Here is a 21,213-nt window from a genome sequence, read left to right on the forward strand (position 1 = left end):
TGAGGTACAGAGTGATCGATACAGATATAACAGCAATGCAGGTTAGTGCTGTCATGGGTAGGGGTGGGGCAGGGCTGTGTAGTCCTGGAAAGGACACTGTCTTGGGGCAGGGAGGTGATGTCTAACTGTGGGACAAGAACCTTTTAGCTGAAGGAGGAAGTGAGAAGGGGTGGGGCTGGCCTTGAGAGGGGTTCTGAGGTAGGATGAGGTAGCAAGACCAGGGCAATGAGACAAGGATTTTAGTCCCATAGACAGGAATGGGTGTAGGGGCCAGTGGCAGTGGTACAGGCAGAGGTTAAACCAAGTGGTATAGGCTAGGTTAAACTAGCATGAGAACTAGTCCTGGTCAGAGACTGGGAGACAGATTCACCTTTTTGTTAGGGTTCCTGTTGCTGTGGTAAAACACCATGACCGTGAGCAACTCAAGAGGAAGGCGTTTATTTGGCTTACACTTCCACATCACTGTTCATCTTTGGAGGAAGTCAGGACACAAACTCAAGCAGGGCAGGGTCCTGGAGGCAGGAATTGATGCAGAGGCCATGGAGGAGTGCTGCTCACTGGCTTGTTCCCATGGCTTGCTCAGCCTGCTTTCTTATAGAACCCAGGACCTTCAGCCCAGGGATGGCCCCACCCACAATGGGCTAATTAAGAAAATGCCCTACAGGCTTTTGTACAGCCAAATCTTTTGGAGGCACATTTTTCTCAATTAAGATTCCTTCCTCTCAGATGACTTTAGTTCCGTCAAGTTTGACATATAACCAGCTAATACACCACCTCTAAGCAAGCCTGGGGACTGTCTTCTCTGGGGACCCCCAAATATGAGGGCATAAAATAATCATAAGGAAACCATACTCGCTGCCCACACAGAGGCGTGGACACCGGAAAGACATCACAGAAGCCTGTGCCTGATGCTGACCAATGGCTGAGAAGATATTCCCTGTTCTCTTGGATCACATCCTGGATCACTCTTAGTCAAAGCGTAGCTCCAAACAGGCGAGCCCTGCTGAGGGGTGTTGCCATCCAAAACCTATTTTACTTAATGCTGAAAAAACTGTGGACCACGTTCACAGACGAAAAGTATCCTCTGCCCTCTGTTTTGGCATAGCTGCTTTCTGAAACCATAGAGGATACTTTGTGTCAACATAGCAGGTCCACACTGGGGAGCAAGTTCCAGGAAAGATGCAAAACTGCTCAGAGAAATCCTGTCTTGAAAAACAAAACAAAAAAATAAATAAAAATAAAAAATAAACCTGACTGTTTGCACCTAACAGGTGGCTTTTAGAAGTGAGCGACTGGAAACTTCCTTACATTGCAGTGGAACCCCAATTTCAGCCCATGGAGAGCTGGTTAGACAGTTCAGGGGGTAAAGGAGCCTGTTCACCAAGGCTGACTCCCTGAATTTGATTCCTGGAGCCCAAAGCAAGGTGACTGGCTCCACAGAGCTGTCCTCTGACCTCGAATGCTCATGTTCACATGCATAGCACACACACACACAATGCTAAAATTTATTTATTTATTTATTTATTTATTTATTTTTTTTTTTTTTGGTTTTTCGAGACAGGAAAGAAAGGTGACTGGCTCCACAGAGCTGTCCTCTGACCTCGAATGCCCATGTTCACATGCATAGCACACACACACACAAAATGCTAAAATTTATTCATTCATTTGTTTATTTGTTTGTTTGTTTATTTATTTATTTAATTTTTTTGGTTTTTCGAGACAGGGTTTCTCTGTGTAACAGCCCTAGCTGTTCTGGAACTCACAGAGATCCACCTGCCTCTGCCTCCCGAATGCTAAGATTAAAGGCATGCGCCACCATGCCCAGCAATAAATAAAAATAGAAGAAGAAAGACAATCTTTTTTAAAGTTCAGGACTGTTAATACTCCCAGGACCTGGAAGAGGCAGAGAGGAGCCAGACGGTTTTCTGGGTTTCCGCTTGGGCACGTAGGAGGAAGGTGGAGTCGTTTATAACCCCAGGTGGAGGAGAGGGACGGGAAGCCTAAGATCACCAAGGCCTGGGCACCACAGGAGGTCCAGGGCAGGGGTGGGGGCTGTATGAAAGAGAAGTTGCTACCAAGTCGCCCAGGACCACCTTGCTGGGGTCCCTCCACCCCTTACAGGCGCTGGGCACCTCCTCCTGCCGGCACTCCCTCCATCTCTCGGCTCCGCAGTTCCACTGACGACCTCTCCAAAGCCAATTCAACGTGCCCGCTCCTTCCTGTCGCCCTCCCTGGGCAGGCAGGCCTCTGGTCGGCCCACAGTTCCCTGTCCGATGGTTTCGCTCTCCCTTTCGTCGGTTAATCCCGCTCACAGATCCTTGCACTACTCCATAGAGAAGCCTCCCTTCCTCCCACCGGGCTCCATAGGTTTCTAGACACCAGAAGGAATTCTTAGATTAGATCAGCCCCCGGTGGTGCCGGGGCTGGAATGCAGGACCTGGAGCGAGCTGGGGCACCCTGCTCCAGGACTACACCCGAACCCCACGCCAAGTAACTCTGCAAGCGGATTTAACAGTCCCGGAGGGCACGCCTAATTGGCTTCTGGATACGCGAGGCGCCACACTCAGTAGGAGCGGAATAACTTTCCTGAAAGAACAAGCGGGTGCGTTTTTTACAAAGCCTTGGTTCGGCCAGCCTCCGGGGGGCCTCAGTTTCCCCTACGCCGCGGGCGAGCCGGGCCTCGGAGGCGGGGCCCACGCTGGATGGACTGCAGCAGCCACCGCGGGGGCGCGCGCGGGTGGACGTGACCGCGCGGCGGGGCCCGCCCCAGGCCGGCCACCGGCGCATGCGCGTCAGTGCCTGCGCGCTGCGGGCCCGGCGGCCGCGGGGGCGGGGGCGGCCGCGGGAGGGAGGGAGGAGGGAGGAGACGGAGGAGGGAGGAGGAGGAGGGAGGAGGGGCGGGCCCGGCGCGGCTGCCCGGCCGGCTGCTGGAGGCCCCGGGCCGGGCCCGCGCCGCGATGGCCCTGGTGACCCTGCAGCGCTCTCCCACGCCCAGCGCCGCGTCGTCCTCCGCCAGCAACAGCGAGGTGAGCCGGGCCGCGCCCTCCTGCAAGGTGTGAAGCGGAGGCGCGTCCGCCCTTGGGGTGCGGGCGTCCCCCGCGTCCCGGTGATTGAGCATGCGCGGGGTCGGGGTCGTGGGGAGATGCTGCCAGCGCGCCGGGCACCGGGAAAGGTTCTGGCCGGCTCTGGGTTCGCACTCCCAGCGTGCGCTCGGGGCCTGGGCTCATGCTGCTGAGAGTCGGGGTAGATGGGCACGGGCGTGCCCCGGTCCCCAGGGCGGCCTGCCCTAGGCTGCGCTGCTCCAGCCCGCTCCACCCCCCTCCCCTGATGAACCGAAGGCCTGCGAGTAAATCCCTGACGACCCAGCCTGCTGCAGGGGACGCCTCGCTGTGCCTGGTGCAGCCCTGCAGGCCCAGGAAGTTGCCAGCTGGAATCTGGGCCCTGTCCCCCGGGTTGTGTGTGCCTGCATGAGACTCTGGCTCAACACCCCTGTATGCCCGTGTGGTTGGCGTTTTTGGTCTCGTCTAGTCGGGACTGGCAGGCACATTTGCTGGGTGGCTGTGAGTTAAGCCTCCAGGGTCCCTTCTGTCTGAGGCTCTTTCATGAGTTTTATCTCCAGGCAGAAGGTTCTGGTTGCCTCTTTTTTTTTTTTCTTTGCACACAATTAGGCATGGCAACTGAGAAGTTGGATTGTAGTAGAAACTCTCTTCCCACACAGCTCGGTTCTCCCACATCAGTTTACAAAGTACTTTTTATCCTCTTTATCTCTTGTTCTTCCTACAAAACTACAGCAGCTTAGGGAAGAGTGTGGCTTCAGGGAGGGACTGTCCGGCCTTTACAGCCTAGATTTCTCTGCCTGCCTGCCTCCCTCCCTCCTTCTGTCCCACCGTGTAGCTCTGGTTGGTCTGGCACTGTGTAGACAAAGCTGGGCTCAAACGTGGGATTGGCTGCCTGCCGCCGCCACCCAGGTGCGGTATTTTAGAAGTGCCCTCCGCACCTGGCTTTCAGCCTGGATTTCTGACCAACTTCCATATTGTTTTTGGTGATTTAACACCTGATCACTTCCTGTTCCTGCCTTAGACACAGTTTCAGGTTTTCGATCTTTTTTTTTTTTTTAGTTGAGATGTAACTCACAGCCTGTGAATTTACCTTTGGGAAGTATGTAATTCGGTTTTAGTACATCACCCCTAAGAAGCTTTTCAGCACCCCACCCTCCTGAGTCCGGACCTGCAGATGTCTTTGCCTACTTTCTCTACATTTGCCCGTTCTGTGTATTTCATATAACCAGAAACATACAGTATTGCCTCTGCCTGGCTTCTCTCCCTTAGCACAATGGTTTCAGGGTTTATCAGGTTGAGTCACGTGTCAGTATATCATTTTATGAGTGAATGATCCATTACATGAAGGTAAAAGTTTTTCAGGACATTCATTAGGACATTTTTATCATTTTATTAGTTTTTAGTGCTAAATTTTGAACCAGGGCCATGTGTGTGTGTGTGTGTGTGTGTGTGTGTGTGTGTGTGTGTGTGTTCGTGTGTGTTCCAGCTCCTGTACTACATCCCCAGCCCACATTTTTTTCCAAAAAAAATTATTTTGAAGTCGGGCGGTGGTGGCTCACGCCTTTAATCCCAGCACTCAGGAGGCAGAGGCAGGCAGATTTCAGAGTTCAAGGCCAGCCTGGTCTACAGAGTGAGTTCCAGGACAGGCACCAAAACTACATGTCTCTGAAAAGAAACAAACAAACAAAAATGTTAAATTGTGTGTGTCTGTGTCTTTCTGTCTGGATATGTGCATGTGAGTGCAGGTACCCACAGAGATCTGAAGAGGACATTGGGTCCTGTGGAGCTAGGGCATCAGGGGTTTGTGAGCTGCAGGATGTGGGTGCTGGCATCTGATTTTTAGGTCCTCTGGAAGAGCAGCAAGTGCTTTTGACTGCTGAGCTGCCTGCAGCCCTGCCCCAGCCTACATATTAAATTATTACATAAGACTTTGTTTTGTTTTGTTTTGTTTTCAAGACAGGGTTTCTCTGTGTAGCCCTGGCTGTCCTGGAACTCACTCTGTAGCCCAGGCTGGCCTCGAACTCACAGAGATCTTCCTGCCTCTGCCTCCCAAGTGCTGGGATTAAAGGCATGCACCATTACTGCCTGGCTATATAGGACAACTGTTTAAAACCAAGTTCCAGTGAGCAGTTAACAGAGTAAAGCTCAGGCAAAGGGCTGGGAAATGGCAAATCTTGAAAGTGGGAGGAAGGAGCCAAATGCCCACACATCCCAAGGATGTGAGAGGCAGAGATCGGAAATCCTCATAATAAGCTACGAGGCCAGACTAGTGGAATTAAGATTGGGTTCAGCGAGGAGACCCTGACTCAACCTAGAAGACAATGTCAGCGTCTCCAGCATCCACACACACATACATGTACACACACACACACACACACGAACACATACCTCTCACACAAGTACACAAAAAGCAAAAACTGAAACCCTAAAATCCCAGAGAGCATTTCTCTAACTTTAGTACATCAGTGGCATTTGTCTGCAGTGGTAGAAGGGCCGGATGCTCCTGGGATGGCGAAGCCGCCTCCCAGAAGTGCTGAGGCCGGGAGCAAGGCACAGAGGAGCTAACAGGTGCACCTTGAGTTGGGAGCCCCTGGTCCAGATTGGCTGTGCCTCTGGCCTGCCCTTCCTCCACTTGGCTCCCAGTCTCCTAGTCAGCTCATCTGAGAGGCCTGGATTACTTCTTAAGGAGGATGGTCTTCGCCGTCTCTTTTCCTCCGGCATTCCCGGCCTTACATCACCTTTCGATGGAAAAACCTCAGAGGGTGACTGAGAAGAAATGGCTGTGGAGCCTGTCACCCCCCCCGCCCCTCCCCCACCCCACCCCCACTTCTCTTATGAGTCAGGGACACAGTCGTTTCCTGACACAGCAAGGCTAGCCGTGAAGCCTGGGAAACCAGGACAAATCACAGCCCTTGGCCCTACAGCAATCCTGTCCTCTAATTTTGTCCGTGTGTCCTCTCCACCTCTCCTTTCTGGATCTTTAATCATCTCATGCTTGTTTCTCTGTTCACCTTATCTGAACTCCCCTGTGAGAACGAGGGGAGCCGAGAAGAAAATACTGCAGCCTGCCTTCCCTTCCCGCAGCCTTCCCAGGGAGTGTTTAGTAACATTGTTTTTGACAAATGTACAAAGTCCCTCTTTTTTTTTTTTTCCCTAGGCACAGGCAGGTCTCCAGATATTTTGGGCTGGGCCAGGGTTTCTCAGCCTTGATGCTGACACTGACACTCATGGCCAGAGCCTTCTTGTGTAGCAGCATCCCATGTTCCACCCACTAGATGCCAGTAGCACCCTCCAGAAATGCCCCAGTGGCCCTTGGTTGAACAAATGCTTACGTGTTGATGGTGGCTAGCTTGCTTCCCTCTGGCCCTGTGGTGTGTGGAGCCTGCCCCGGTTTCTTCTCCCTTACAGCCCAGGAGCAGATGTGGTTCATTCTCAGTGTGTGTATCTATCTGTAAAGCTGTACGCAGAATCTTCATACAAGGAGGAAGCGGGGGCCTTAGGGTGTGCTCATGCTTGGTTGAAGTTGCCACCTCTTGCTGTATAACCCTTGCTACCGGTTACCCTTCCTACCTTAACTCTAGACCCGTTCCCTGTTGTCCTTGACCTCTGGCTGGATTGACCCCAGTCTGTCAGTTCTGGACATCACACAGGTCCCCGATCTCTTCCATTCAGTGGTTACTTGAAAAAACACACCAAGTCCCCCTGGGGCAGCCTTGTGTTTCCTTCTCATTGTATGCTTTCTCCCAAAAGGAAAAGAAAAAAAAAATAGTGATGGAGTTAACATGTATACATTTAATATTCAGTGCCTGGCTACCTTCTATGGGACGGCCATTTTTTGCACGGGCCTGCTTGTTAGGTTGTCTGAGCTGCTCTCTGAAATTCCCAGCTCCAGCAGTCCCCTGCCTCAGCCTGGTTAGTGGCTAGAAGGACAGGTGTGTGGCCCCGCTTTGGAATGCATTTTTAAGATGGACTAACTCGTGCCCTGGCTTGACAGAGAAATAGATTTCCTTACAACTTTGCCCCGTCTCCCTTAAAAGCAAAACCAACGTAAGGCTCAGAGCCAGAGAGGCCAGAGCAGAGGCCTGAAAGAATGTGTTGGGGAACTCTGCCTCCTAGGGGCTCAGCTCCCAGGCAGCTCTTGATAGACTGCCACAGGAAAGGGGGTAAACATTTGGAAACCTGAAAACATGTGGTGGGAATGACTCAGAGGAACAGCACATCAGGTTGGCAAGCAGAGGGCAGGGGTGTGTCTGCCGCACACGCCAGCCTCCTCCTTCCTGAATGCCTTTATCTTTTCCCGGCACCCGGGGGAGCCCACTGTCAGGGCCAATGATAGCAGCAGCGTCGTCGGTGACTCTCTCTCTCTCTCTCTCTCTCTCTCTCTCTCTCTCTCTCTGTAGTTGGAGGCTGGCAGCGATGAAGAGCGGAAGTTGAACCTCAGGTGAGTCCATTTGTGTGTGTCCTTAGGTCTCACAAGCAGGTAAGGAGCTGTGTCGCTGCGCTTGGAAAGTCTGGTGTTGACCTGTGGGAAAGTGTCTTCGCGGAAGCTGGGAATGGGGCTGCCTGTTTGTAATCTCACCCCTTGGGAGGGACGCGGATGGCTTGAGTTCGAGGCCAGCCAAGGATACCTGGTAAGATACTACTTTATAAGTTACTGGTTGTAGTGCACACCTGTAGTTCCAGCAGTTGGTGAGGGCAGGAGGTTTGCGGGTTTAAGACCAGCTTGGGCTGTATAGTGAGAGCTTGTCTGAAAGGAGGGAGGGAGGAGAGAGAGAGAGAGAGAGAGAGAGAGAGAGAGAGAGAGAGAGAGAGAAGAAAGGAAGGAAGAAAGAAAGAAAAAAAAGAAAGAAAGAGAAAGAAGAAGAAATACTGTATATGTTGAGTTGGATGTGGTGGAATACACCTGTAATCCCACTGAGAATGGACTGTGAGTTGGAAACCAGCTTGGACTTCATAGTAAGACCGCTGTCTTTAAAACAATAAAAAGCTAGAGGTGTGGATCGGTGGGTGGCAGAGTCCTCACCTATTGTGAACGAGGCCTTGGGTCCATCCGCAGCGCCGCAATAAATGAAAAAGTGAAGAAAAATCATTCTTGTTTAGCTACTCACTGCTTTAGATGGAGGAAGTACTGACGATCACACACAGGGCCTCAAGCATGCGTCTCAAACATTCTACCGCTAAACAACACCCCAGCCCTGTGACTGCCTTGATATAGTAGTTGGGAAAGGAGGCAAGTACCTCCTTTTCTATGCCCTACTCCATTTTCTCTTTGTTGTTACGTGTGTGTGTGTGTGTGTGTGTGTGTGTGTGTGTGTGTGTGTGTGGTGGGGGAAGAGAGAGCGAGAGAGCTTAGAGCAATCAATCTTCTCCTCCTGTGTGGGTCCCATGGATAGAATTCAGGTCCTCAGGCCTGGCAGCAAGCACACCTTTGCTGCTCAGCCCTTTCGTCGGTCCCGATACATTTTCTTGCAGACATTCCTGTTTGTGTCTAATAACCATCACACGATGCCCTGTTTTTCATCCTGCTTTTGACAAGCTGCTGCTTTTGAAGTCAGAGCACCGCTTCTTGGAAATGGATACTCAGCTTGCTCTGCCAGTCGGTTCATGTGAGGTGGGCTTGTTGTGTGAGATTGGGACTGACCTGTAGCTGTGCTCACTTAAAATGTTCCTAAGGGGTAGAGGTAGCTTGGCGTTTAAGAGCACTGGCTGCTCTTGCAGAGGTCCTGGGTTCGGTTCCCAGGACCAACGTGAAGACTCAACCACTTGTAATAGAGATACATGCAAGCCAAATTCTCAGATAATGCGCTTTTTAAAAAAAATTCCCTTAAGATGTAGTCATCATTTACTGTATTCACTCAGGGACACCAAAGTCATCTTGGCTTTTCTTTGCCAAAAATGCAGACTGTCTTCTCTTTGCCCATCTGAAGTCCGAACCAATTGCTGAATGTAAATACATAAATGCAGCAAACAAACCTTCAGGTATTTTTATTTTTTTTAACAAACTTGTATTAGTTTAGAGATTTATTTATTTTTATGTGTGTGAGTGTTTTGTCTGCATTCAGGCCTCTGGATGGTTGGGAGCCCTGTGGGTGCTGGGAACTGAACCCAGGGTTACCTGCAGGGGTAACAGATGCTCTTAATCACTGAGCCGGTCCCCGGGGATTCTTACAAAGAGAAGTCTTTTACTGTGGGAGGATCAAGACCAGTAATTGTGAAGAAAGGAAGGGTCTGAAGGGTCAGCCCTCTAGTGCCATGCTGGGTTCTGTTCGGTACTGTGCTCTGGTTCTGTTCAGTGCTGTGCTCTGGTGGTCTGCTTAAACTCTTGCAGAATAGACATCTGTCTAGTCTGTCTCTGGACTCCATGCGTTTGGTCAGGGCCATATTTTTGGTGAAGGTGATGGGTGGGAAGCCTGTCCTGAAGAAAAGAAAGTAGTACCGCTGTAGCAGGTACCAGACCCTTGTCATGTTAGGCTGGGTGAAGGACAAACTGGCTCGCCCACCCTTGGTTTTGAGCAGTGTGTGGCCCAGATTAAGGTTCCAGGGCTGGAGATGCTGACTCCTGGGGGCAGTAATGGGCTGCCTTTTGCTCCATGGCGTCTGTGTGTAGGAGGAGGGCCTGTGGAATCTGGATGTTGGGTGCAGGCCCGGAACTGGGAGGAGAACTTGATGAGCGTAGTGGGGCCCCCAGAGCCCCTGCAGCTTCCTGTGCCTTCCTCCTGGAACCCTTCCCTTGGGTCAGAATTCCTTCTACCCTCCACCCATCCCTTCCTCTCTGGGCATTGGGCCAGAGAGAGCATTGAGCTTGTTTTGTCTTTAATTGCCCTTAATTAGCAGAATGCACAGCGCTTGAAGATGTTTGTAGCCGAGAACTTAGAGCTCTGATAAGAAACTGTGTCCGTGGGCCTTTCTTACTAATAAAAGGGAAAGCTGCCTGGTTTGGAGCTCTGGGGGTGGGGGGCTGACATAGGATGAGAGTTGGTGTCTTAGTACATTGACACCTCTATATTCCGGGTGATGAATCCGAAGCTTAAGTTTTGATACTCTGCAAAGTGAAGTGTCTGTGGCATGGCGGTGTAAGCCTGTCACCCCAGCTCTCTAGAGGCTGAGGTGAGAGGATCTATGGGGCCTACAGAGTTAAAGGGCAGCCAGGGTTACCTCACAAGACCCTGCTTAAAAACAAAGCCATACATGCACACACTCATGCATGCACATGCATGCGCACATGCAGGCACTCGAGGCCAGTCCCTCCAGGCTGATAGCCCAGGGGCCCTCTGGCTGTCCAGATGAGTCAGTTCCTTTGGGCCCACAGATGAGGGAATTGACTAAAGGAATGAAGGCAGTTTCAGAACCAGAACCCAGAACTCCTCTGACTTCAAGGCCAGTAGCTCCTGGGATGTCAGATCCAACCAGGCAGAGCTGGGCCCTTTTCTCAACAGGATCCCAAAGCCATCGAGGCCACAGGGAGAGAAAGCCCAACTGGAGTGGGGTGCTGGGTTCCCACGTGGGGGAGGGGTTGCTGGCTGGCTTGTGCTACTACTAACCTTCCTTTTAGTCTCCTTGACTCACCTTGATGGTTTACGCCCCCTTTTCAGGCAGAGGACCGCAGCCTGCTTTCTAACAAGGAAGTTCTGTGTCTTGGTTTGACCTTTGACACTGCTCATTTGCATGTCTGCTCTCCTCTCTCTAGTCTCCTAGAAAAACAAAACAAACGTGGACCGGTGGACCCACCTGCCAGGTGGTTTTGTTTGAGGCGGAAGAGTGAGGGAGAGAGAGATTTTGCTTTGGATTGGCCCAGAATGGTAAACAGCCATTATTCAGTTTCTGAGGTTGAAGGACAGCCTGGGAAGCCTGCAGGGGGGGGGGTTGGGGGTGGGGGGTGGGGTGGGAATGCTCCCTTCATTCTCTGCTCTCTGTGATTACAGTTGGACCTCTGTCGCCTTGGGTTCTGCATACTGGTGTCAGCTGCTGTGGCTTGAAGGTTTCAGCGGTACACTGTTGCTGCTGGCATGTGCTGAGGCCTAAGGTTTTGCCAGGGTGCACAGAATTTTTTTTTTAAACTGTTATTCATTTACTAGGTGATATAGTATTGTGACTGTTTACCCCTATTTACATTTTACTACAGGTGACCACGAAGTGTGCACACCTGCACGTTTGTTTCTGTGGGAGTGACACCCCCCCTATCCCTATAGATACCCAGGGACAGCTGTGATAGTGTGCTCTTCGGGGTCATGGAAGAGATTAGATTGTCTTCTCTCTTTGTAGCATGTTGGTGAATCCCATTCAGTCTTCTGGGTCCCCCTGCCTCCTCCCTCCTATGTCTCTCCAGTAGCGCCATCGACTAATCCTGCCTTTGGACCTGTCCCAGGACCACCTGTCAGTGCACCCCAGTGAATCTCCCAGGTCCTCCCCACTCCCCCCCCCCCCCCCCCCCGTGCCCCACATCACTGCGTTCTGCCCTTCCTTCCCTCGTCCTGCTCACGTACTGTTTTTTGGATCGGACAGGACAGCTCCTGCTCCCTGACCTGGTCCCCTAAACCATGTCACTAAGTAGGCTCAGTTCCTCACCGCCTGCTGAAACGCGTTTTCGTCTCCCGTGGGACTTTTCCGCTCCCAGAGAGATCAGGTGACCCTCCTCTTGTCTCTGTGACGGAGGCTGGCCTCCGCCCCTTGAGCTGCAGCTCTGCGTGGTTTTTGTTACATCTCTTGCTGTCAGGGCACTTAACTACTGATAGGACCTGAGTTCTCTTCCCCCACATGGCGTTTACATAGTTGAAGGGGATGAAGATCGGACTTTGTAGTTAATTATAAACAAGAGAGGTAGTGGGCTGTGGGTGATGAGCATATGGGGCCCTGAGTCTAGTGAGGCTGTGTGTGGATCTCGGCCCCGGCTCTGTACCAAGCTTTTTACCCTGAGAGGTCCTGGCCTTTGTCTCTGTGGACTGGAAAATAGCCTCCTGGGGCTGGTTAGTAGCCTGTGGAAAGTTCCTCGTGTGGGATCAAATGAGTGTTGGTTGGTTATGTGTGACCTTAATGTCTTTCTTGGGTGTGGCTGCCATGAAGGGCTGCTGGCACAGGAGAATGAGTGGGCCTGTATGTATGTGTCCCAGCCTCAGAAGGTCACCAAGGGTGCCCTGGCTAAGAGCAGCCAGCAGCCCACACCTGGCTACATTCCTGTGGGTCTAACTCTGATAGCTTCCCGGAAGACATTTGGAAAGTGACTAGGCATTGAGATGAAGGAGACAGATGCCAAATGGTGTCCACCCCACCCCCTCAGCCCCATAGTGACCCCCTGGCCTTCTGTATATGTACCTGGCTGCTGGCCTCTTCTGGTGATTAAGACCATGAGTATCACAGGGCAGTAGTGGCACATTCCTTTAATCCCAGCACTCGGGAGGCAGAGGTAGGTGGATCTCTGTGAGTTCGAGGCCAGCCTGGGCTACAGAGCGAGATCCAGGAAAGGCACAAATCTACACAGAGAAACCCTGTCTCGAAAAAACAAACAAACAAACAAACAAAAACAAAAACCAAAAAACAAAACAAACAAGGGATCATGGGTGTTAGCCAGCATGTGGTCTTCTCAGCAATGTGCCCTCACCGTCCTGGGAGCCCCTCAGGCTGGCATGAGGCCCAGTAGTTGTGTGCCAAGTGGGGCACTGGGGAGAAGACACAACTGTGTCACCCCCAGAGTGTGGATCAGAAGTGGGGGGCTCGTCTTTGTTCTAGTGTTTCTGAGTCAGGGCCATAAACACGTTCCTTTTCTTTTCTTTTGTTTGAACACCTGCCCCCTGGATGTCTGGGTCAAGGCAGCAAGCTTGGCCTTCTGGGTTCTTTTTGGTTTTGGAGGTAAGCCATAAACTCTCTGACCCCTCTGTCTGCCCTTCATCTTGTGGTCTTGACTTGGGGTTCCCTAGGGGATTCCACTCTTGGAAGCTGCTGGGAGTGTGGCTGCCCTCTGCCCTACAGTGTCCAGCTGGGCTAGCCTGTTCTGCTCTGCAGACCATTTTGCCACTTGCCATTTGGAAACACTGCTCTTGGCCTGCCCACACTTGGGTGTCCCTCTGCTTTGCTCAAGGGTTTATTTCAGAGGGTTTTTGAGCCTCTGTTGACACTCTGCCAGTAGAAGCCCTCTGAGGTGTGGAACCCCCACTCTGTGCTTCATGAGGGAGATGATGTGGGCAGGAGTATAGGTCAGCGTTAGCAGTCACCTGCAACTGAGTAACAGGTTGCTAGAAAGTCAACAGCTAAAGCCATATACCTGTGTTGCTCAGTGCTGGCAGTTTGTGGCTGTGTGAGGAATCAGGCCTGCTGGGGATTCTGACTGGCTCTACTAGCCTTGGTGCCTGGTGTGCCCTGTGTGGCCTGTGGAGTCTTACAGGTCAGACATGCTGTTTTATGGACTGTGATCTTGAACTACCAAGGGAACAACAGAGTCTTTTGACATTTCCCTCTGCACTTTGGTGACAGACACCTGTTGGTCAATCTCTGTACACCTGTGTCCCAGTCTCTATGTGGCTGTGTCCCAGTCTGCATCTGTGCCTCAGTCTCTGTACACCTGTGTCCCATTCTGTACCCATGACTCAGTCTCTGTACACCTGTGTCCCATTCTGTACCCATGACTCAGTCTCTGTACACCTGTGTCCCAGTCTGTATCTGTGCCTCAGTCTCTGTACACCTGTGTCCCATTCTGTACCCATGACTCAGTCTCTGTACACCTGTGTCCCATTCTGTACCCATGACTCAGTCTCTGTACACCTGTGTCCCAGTCTGCATCTGTGCCTCAGTCTCTGTACACCTGTGTCCCATTCTGCACCCGTGACTCAGTCTCTGTACACCTGGGTCCCATTCTGTACCCATGACTCAGTCTCTGTATACCTGTGTCCCATTCTGTACCCATGACTCAGTCTCTGTATACCTGTGTCCCATTCTGTACCCATGGCTCAGTCTCTACACCTGTGTCCCAGTCTGCACCCGTGACTCAGTCTCTGTACACCTGGGTCCCAGTCTGCACCCGTGACTCAGTCTCTGTACACCTGGGTCCCAGTCTACACCCATGGCTCAGTCTCTGTACACCTGGGTCCCAGTCGGCTTAGGATCCTCTTTTTAACAAACACCTCCTGAGAACCTACTTCGTGCCAGACTTTGTTCTGGCGGCTGGGATTATAGACGTGGGCAGGATGATCTGCCTTGTGAAGTACTGGGAGACAAGGTGAGGAGGAAGATGAACAGGTCCAGTAATGGTGTGTCACACTCACGCAGGAGAACGGTGCAGCGGGATGGGGAGGCTTAGGCCACACTCCATCCCGCTGTTGGCTTTGCGTCCTATAGCTCATCCCATTTACACAGAAGTCTTGTAAGGAGAGCACCGTTCTGAGTTCCACCTACAGCAAGCGTTTGTCATGTAGCCCTCTGCTCGTGGGGTAGCCAGGGCAAACCATGCAGAAATCACAGTCCTGTGTTTACTGGGAGCCTGTGTGTGGGCCGTGGGCTTGAGGTGGCATTTGTTCTCATGGTGTTCTGGTAGCATGCGGGTCGGTTACTTTTCCCACCCATGAGACAAAATACTTGATGAAGCAACACATGGGGAAGGATTAATTTTTACCTCAGTCTGGAGGCATATGGTCCCGCCATGGTGGAGAAGGCACAGCTGTGGCCAGCTGTGTGGCAGTAGGAGCGTGGGGCAGCCTGTTCACGTTACAGTAGATTAGGAACATTGAACCAGAATTGCTGCCTATCTGTAGTCCTTACGCCCGGCCTCTGGGCCCAAGGGCCTCTTGTTCAAAAACCTTCCATTCCAAACCAGTGCTGCTGAGACCGAGTGGTCAAACTCATGAGCCTGCAAGGCATTTCACATTCAAACCTCAGCAGCACACGGGGCCATCTCTTACCTTGGGAAACCGCTCTGGTGAAGCTGGGCAGCGGTGGGAGCCAGGTTCTGAAGGTGACTCCACAGCCGGAGGCCTGCGTGGTGCCCTCACTGCAGACCTGCCAGTTTGTGTTCTGCACCCCGACATGGTATACTTGGGGAGTCACAGGGAAACTTTTGGGCATCTTCTCTGAGCTCTGGGGATCTGACCTGGGCCATCATGCTTGAAAGTAAGCGCCTTTACCCATGAGCTATCTTGACAGCCCAGAAGGATGTATTTTAAACTCAGGATATATATAAAACATTTAAATTTAGAGCGCCGTCCTATAGTGAGGACAAAGGAGGACAGAGGTGAAGAGTTAAATTGATTCTGCCAGAGCTTAATTAAATTCATTGTTGCAGTTAAAGTGAATTACACTTAAGTGGGTTTCATTAAACTTGTGAAACTCCGATCCTTAGACTTGAAAAGAATGCCAGGGGGCGTTCTTATTCCCTATACTCCACTCGAGCCGTGCTGTACAGGTGCCTGTGTTCACGCGTGACCGTCTCGGATTTCATCCTCCAGTGAGGATGTGAAGCCAGACACCGGAGCACAGCACCTTTGGTCTCGGTGCTTGGGTTGTGGAGGCAGGAAGATCCGAAGTTCCAGGTCAGCTTGGGCTGCATAGATATTGTCTCACAAACTGGAGAAATAGGGGCAAGACACTGGGAATTTCAGCCCTGGAATCCACATGGTGGACAGAGAGAACCAACTGCCCAGCTCGTGACAGACAGGTTGTCCTCTGAGCTCTGCGCGTGTGCCTTGACAGTCATTCACACACACACATCACACACACACACACATAATAAATAGCATTAAATACTCAAAAGAGAGAGAGTCACGAGAAAGTACCAGAAGGCCAAGGTCCTTGTGAAGGAGATGTCTACCATGCCGCCTGAGGCCGGTCACCTCACCTCAAGGACAAGCTTAGGTTCTAGCTCCTAAAGTCACCGGTCACCAGTCTCATTCTGTGAGGTGACCACGATGACTGCTCCACGAGGGAGCTTCGTGCCAGCCTCTCTCTGTGTGTCTGTGTTGAGCTTCTAATCAGCCTCTAGACTTGTAACACGTTTAGGAACTCGAGTCCCACCGTGAACGAGGTCAGACATTTTTGGTGTGTAGCTGGGTCAGCGTCCTGGTCCAGTTCCAAAGGACCTGGTGTGAGCACTGAGGATTTGGACTGTGTGTTCCCACCAGGAACCCTTGGCTGCCCCTCAGCTCAGCACAGAGCCACCAGCTGTTAGGAAGGGCTCAAATCTTAGGGCTCGTCTGTGGTGTATATGGTCCTGTGGGCAGCCCTGAGTGCCGACAGCTCTGTGATGGCGGGGTGGTCCAGTCAGTGCCCCCAGTTTGAGGAAGGAAGCAGCCATGACTAATGAAGGAACAATTAATTCTACAGGCGAGCAGGCTGCCAGTGAGCCAGCCATAGGCTCCCGTTCCCAGAGTGGTCAGCCGGTAGGCTCTGTGTGGGCACAGCAGGGTCTCATAGTTGGGGTGTGCCACATCCCTTTAACCTAACCTGTGACCTTGGGCCAGCCACCTGCTATCACCTCACTGAGAAAAAGCCCTTGTCCCCAACCCTCGTGAGGTTTAGAGAGGGTCCTGTCCTGGTGTGGTGTTGCCCTGCCATGGTGCAAAAGAGCGATTATTATTGTCATCCTCGGCGCTGTCAAGAGCCACTCACTCACTCCTGCTACGCTCTAGCTGAAGTCCAGGTGATTTCCCCCGGGAAGAACCCCGACAACCAGGTGGATCCTGTGCGGGGGAACCCCGGCGCTTGGACGGTTCCTCCCAGGTTCTGCTGACTCACACTCACCTTTCTGAGCTTGGAAACAGCATTCTCATGCACTTGTTTTTTTTTTTTTTTAAATACAGATTCACTTCTCTTTTCTGGATTAGCTATTTAAATTTCTTTTAAAAAACTATTGTTACAATATTTATTTATTTATTGCCTGTTTGTGTGTGCGAGCAATTATGAGCAGTCAGAGGACAGTTTGAAGGAGTTCTTGTCGTCTGCCATGTGGGTCCCAGGGATTGAACTCAGGTCATTGGGCGTGGCAGTGGGCACCTTTATCCCTTAAACCATCTTTCTGGCCCTTAAATGGCTACTTTTGGAGGTATTTTTAAAAGACTTAAGAGGTCCATTAGATGTGAATTGACTCTGGCTGTCTCTGCTGAGGATGCCCTGTGACCACAAAGTTCACTCCCAGGCATGGGCTGACCATGAGTTTTCTGGGCAAGTTTCCCAAACCTGGACCTCATATGGATGTCTGTAGAGCTCCCATGGGCATGGGCTGTGGTGAGCAGAGCTGGTAGCCCCCTTCTGTTGGTCTGCTGCAGGTACATGCCTGGAGTTGAGACCACTGACTGTGTAGCAACACCATGTAGCTCAGTGGTGGAGCGCTTGTCTAACGTACACAAGGCCTGTGGTTCAATTCTCAGTGCCTCCCCAAGGGGCCACTTCCAGGAATGCCTGATCAGCCATCCTGTGTGCATGGGATGGGACAGCGTCCCATGCAGAATAGCAAGAAGAGAAGCTACCTGGTGATGGCGTGTGTTTTGTTGGGTATTTGCTTGGTTATCAGTGAGTGTGTGTTCAGTATTTGTGGGTTCTGCATTGAGTGCTGGGGATACTGTGTTGAGTAAAAATGCCCCCCCACTCCCACCCCAATATCTGAGGCCCTTGTCAAGCACAACTCCTTCCAAAAGAGTTTTGAGCCGGGCAGTGGTGGTGCATGCCTTTAATCCCAGCACTCGGGAGGCAGAGGCAGGTGGATCTCTGTGAGTATGAGGCCAACCTGGTCTACAGAGAGAGATCCAGGAAAGGCACAAAGCTACACAGAGAAACCTCATCTTGAAAAAAAACAAAAAAAAAAAAAAAGTTTTGAAACATCTTACCAATCAATTCATAGAGCACAACAAAGCTTAGCATTAGTGAGGAGCCAGCGAGATGTCTTGCTGTCAAATCTGATATCTACAGTATGTGTGCACTCATGTGTGCATGTGTGCGTGTGTTGTTGGTTGTTTTTTCTGCTCTTGCCTCTTTGGTCTTTTGGGGGACCTGCCACCCAGCTCCCAGATAAATCACAGAGGCTTATTCTTATTTATAAATGCCCGGTCTTAGCTTGGCTTGTTTCTAGCCAGCTTTCCTTAACTTTAAATTATCCCGCCTACCTTTTACTTCTGGGCTTTTTCTTTTTTCTTTTTCTTTCTTTCTTTTTTTTTAACTTCTGTAAATATTACTCTTATTTCATGGCTTGCTGTGTGGCCGTGTGGCCGGCCCATAGCATCCTCCTCTCATTGTTCTCTTTCTTCTTCTCCCTCCTCCCAGATTTCTGCTCTGTTTATTCTCTCTGCCTGCCAGCCCCGCCTGTCATTTTTCCTGCCTTGCTATTGGCCGTTCCGTGCTTTATTAGACCATCAGTGTTTTAGACAGGCACAGTAACACAGCTTCACAGTTAAAACAAATGCAGCAAAAGATTGTAGCACATTTTTGCATCATTAAATGTTCCACAGCATAAACAAACACATCTTAAAATAATATATATTCTACAGTGTGTGTGTGTGTGTGTGTGTGTGTGTGCACGCACGTGCACATGCGCACATGCATCTAAGAAGGAGGAAATAAAGTGGGGAACTTTATGGGAGGAACTTGGGACGCACTGATAGTTACCAGAGTTTAGCTGCATGTCTGACTTCAAGTTTTCTGGTCATCAGAGCCGAAGGCAAACATTTGTTGCCTGACTAGTGGTATCCTTAGACACCAGCAAGTCAGACCACCAGGTGTGATGATGTATAGCTGTAGCCCCAGCTACCTAGGAGGCTAGAACAGGAGCATCAGCTGAGCTCACAGGTTCAAGACCATCCTGTGTGAAAACAAAAGCTCAAGCCTGTCAGCTCCTCAGAAGGATGCTTCCTATCAGACACACCTGAGATACCCATAGGGAGACCCAGGAAGATGGCTGTGCAGCAGATTGCCTTAGGTGTGGCTCTGAGCACTGATGTTGCCCATCCTGCCAATTAGCAGGGAAACTTTGGCCCTGAGAGGTGAGGACAGCAGCAGTAGTTAGTGCCAATGCTGTAGCCGCCCCAGACATCACGAGTGGCGTGCTAAGACGCTTCCTGACAGGTTCCAGTACTCTGCCCCTCATAATGGGAGGTCCCGACTGGGCAGGTCAACCCCCCCCCCCCACACACACACTGGTCCAAACCTGTGGTCTCAGAGCAGGAAAAGTGGTGAGATTAGTTCTTACATAGACCAGGAAGAAGCTCTCGAAGCCTGGACTGTTAGATCAAGCAGAGAACTCCAGTCCAGCTTGTGTGCCAGGAAACATCAAGTGGAAAAAGTGGGCCCAGGCAGGAGGCCACTAAGCCTGAGGGTAAATGACCTGAGTGATGGAAAGGGAAGCTGTGATATATGCCAGTTAAAAAAATGACAACCTGCCAGATGGTGGTGGTGCACAGCTTTAATCCCAGCACTCGGGAGGCAGAGGCAGGTGGATCTCTGAGTTTGAGGGCAGCCTGGTCTATACAGTAAGTTCCATGACAGCCAGGGCTACACAGAGAAACCCTGTCCCGAAAAAACAAAAAGGACAATATGGTGGTGCACACCTGTCATCCCAGCACTTAGGAGGTGGAGGCAGGAGAATCAGGAGTTCAAGGCCAGCCTGTGCAGCATAGCAAGGTGATATTTCAGAAAACAAAATGAAACAACCAAGAGATGATCTGGTAGTTGGACCGGAGTGTGGCTCAGTTATAGAACTAGCTTGCTTCTAACCTAGGGTTCAATACCCTTGCATGGGTGGGACGTGAGTTATAAAATTGTTTGTTTGGTTTTTTGTTTTTTTTTTTTTTTTTAATTTTGAAAGCATTTCACACTTACAGAAAAGTTATTCAATGACTCCCTTTGTAGAAGAGAGTCCAGCTCAGGATCAGGATTTCTCACTGCACTTACCTGTCCTTTCCCTCTGGAACAAACAAAACAAAGCAACAATAACAACAGTAACAAAAAATGATGGTCTTTGACTTTCATGACCTGGATACTTCATATCCAAGACCATCTTTTTTTTTTTGTTACTGTTGTTATTGTTGCTTTGTTTTGTTTGTTTGAGAAAGAGTCTCACTATATAACCCTGGCTAGCCTGGGACTTCATATGTAAACCAGGCTGGCCTGGAACTTACAGACATCCTCCTGCCTCTGCATCTTGGATGCTGGGATTAATGGTGTTCCTTGCTGAGAGCATAATTTAGTAATAATGCCCTTTAAGTGACTGTGTTAGTAGTTTCTTCTGATTAGGTTTGTGTTGCAGTGTGTGAAGGAGACCAAGCCCTTGACCCATGGGTTGCTGGTCCTTGAAGCCACCCCCCTAACTCCCCACCCCCGCAGTGTGAAGTCTTGGTGGCGGTATCCTTGGGAGGATACTTCCCAACTGTGTTAATATCCTGTCCTCTAGAGGTACTTTCCAACTTAGTGAATTAATTTGTTTGGTTTGTTAATGATGATAGATGTTTTTCTTGAGACAGAGTCTCATGTAACCCAGGCTGTCTCGGACTTGCTGTGTAGCAGAGGGTGACCTTGAACTCTGATCATCTTGCTTCCCTCACCCAAGTGCTGGGGTTCCAGGTGGGTGTGCAACCCAATACCTGGCTTGTGCAGTACAGGGCTTCATGAATGTACCAACTGAGCTACATCCCCAGCCCTCTGATGTATTTATTCAATACAGTCTGTGCTTGTGTTTTTCTAGTTCATTCAGTGTTTTCAAATCTGTTACTTATGTTAGTGACTGGGATAAGTGGGTGTGTCTTGGCTGCTGCATCCAATTATCAAGTTAAAAAATACTGGCAAGGCAGCAGTTTACAACCAGTTGGTCAGGGAACAGGATGTAGAAAACAAGACTTGTACTTTGACCTTGCACAGAGGACCGGTACAGAGAAGAGCTGTGATTTTTCTGCGTCAAGCACCATGTGGGTGGTGAGGAGGTGGGTGAGGAGTCTGTGCACAGAGCCCTGGAGTAGACAGGCTTCTGGGGACCACAGGAGAGGAACCGCAGAGGATGCTCCGTGGGATGTGGGAGATCCTAAGTCAGAGCCTGACTCCAGAGTCAGATGAGTGGATGGTATGTTACGTGGAAAGGCTGATTGTGGCTGCTGTAGGTAGGCAGTTAGCTCAAGTTTCGTTCTAGGTGGCAGCACATGGTAGAAAGCTCTGGGGCTGAGGAAGAGTGTGGACAGCTGTGATTAGGAGCCGTGCA

The 21,213-nt window shown here is 50.8% G+C and overlaps 1 protein-coding gene across 1 annotated transcript in view; it reads left to right on the forward strand.

The window, feature by feature from the left end:
* Nucleotides 1-2,910: 2,910 nt before the first annotated feature.
* Ssh1 (slingshot protein phosphatase 1) overlaps nucleotides 2,911-21,213 on the forward strand; it is a 54,906-nt gene continuing 36,603 nt past the window's right edge. The window contains exons 1-2 of the mRNA XM_036172175.1: nucleotides 2,911-3,026; nucleotides 7,460-7,500. Of these exons, the coding sequence (XP_036028068.1) occupies nucleotides 2,958-3,026; nucleotides 7,460-7,500 (110 nt within the window). The 5' untranslated portion in view covers nucleotides 2,911-2,957. The remainder of the gene's footprint in view (nucleotides 3,027-7,459; nucleotides 7,501-21,213) is intronic.

Source organism: Onychomys torridus, chromosome 22 (assembly GCF_903995425.1).
Source record: "Onychomys torridus chromosome 22, mOncTor1.1, whole genome shotgun sequence".
NCBI lineage: Eukaryota > Metazoa > Chordata > Mammalia > Rodentia > Cricetidae > Onychomys > Onychomys torridus.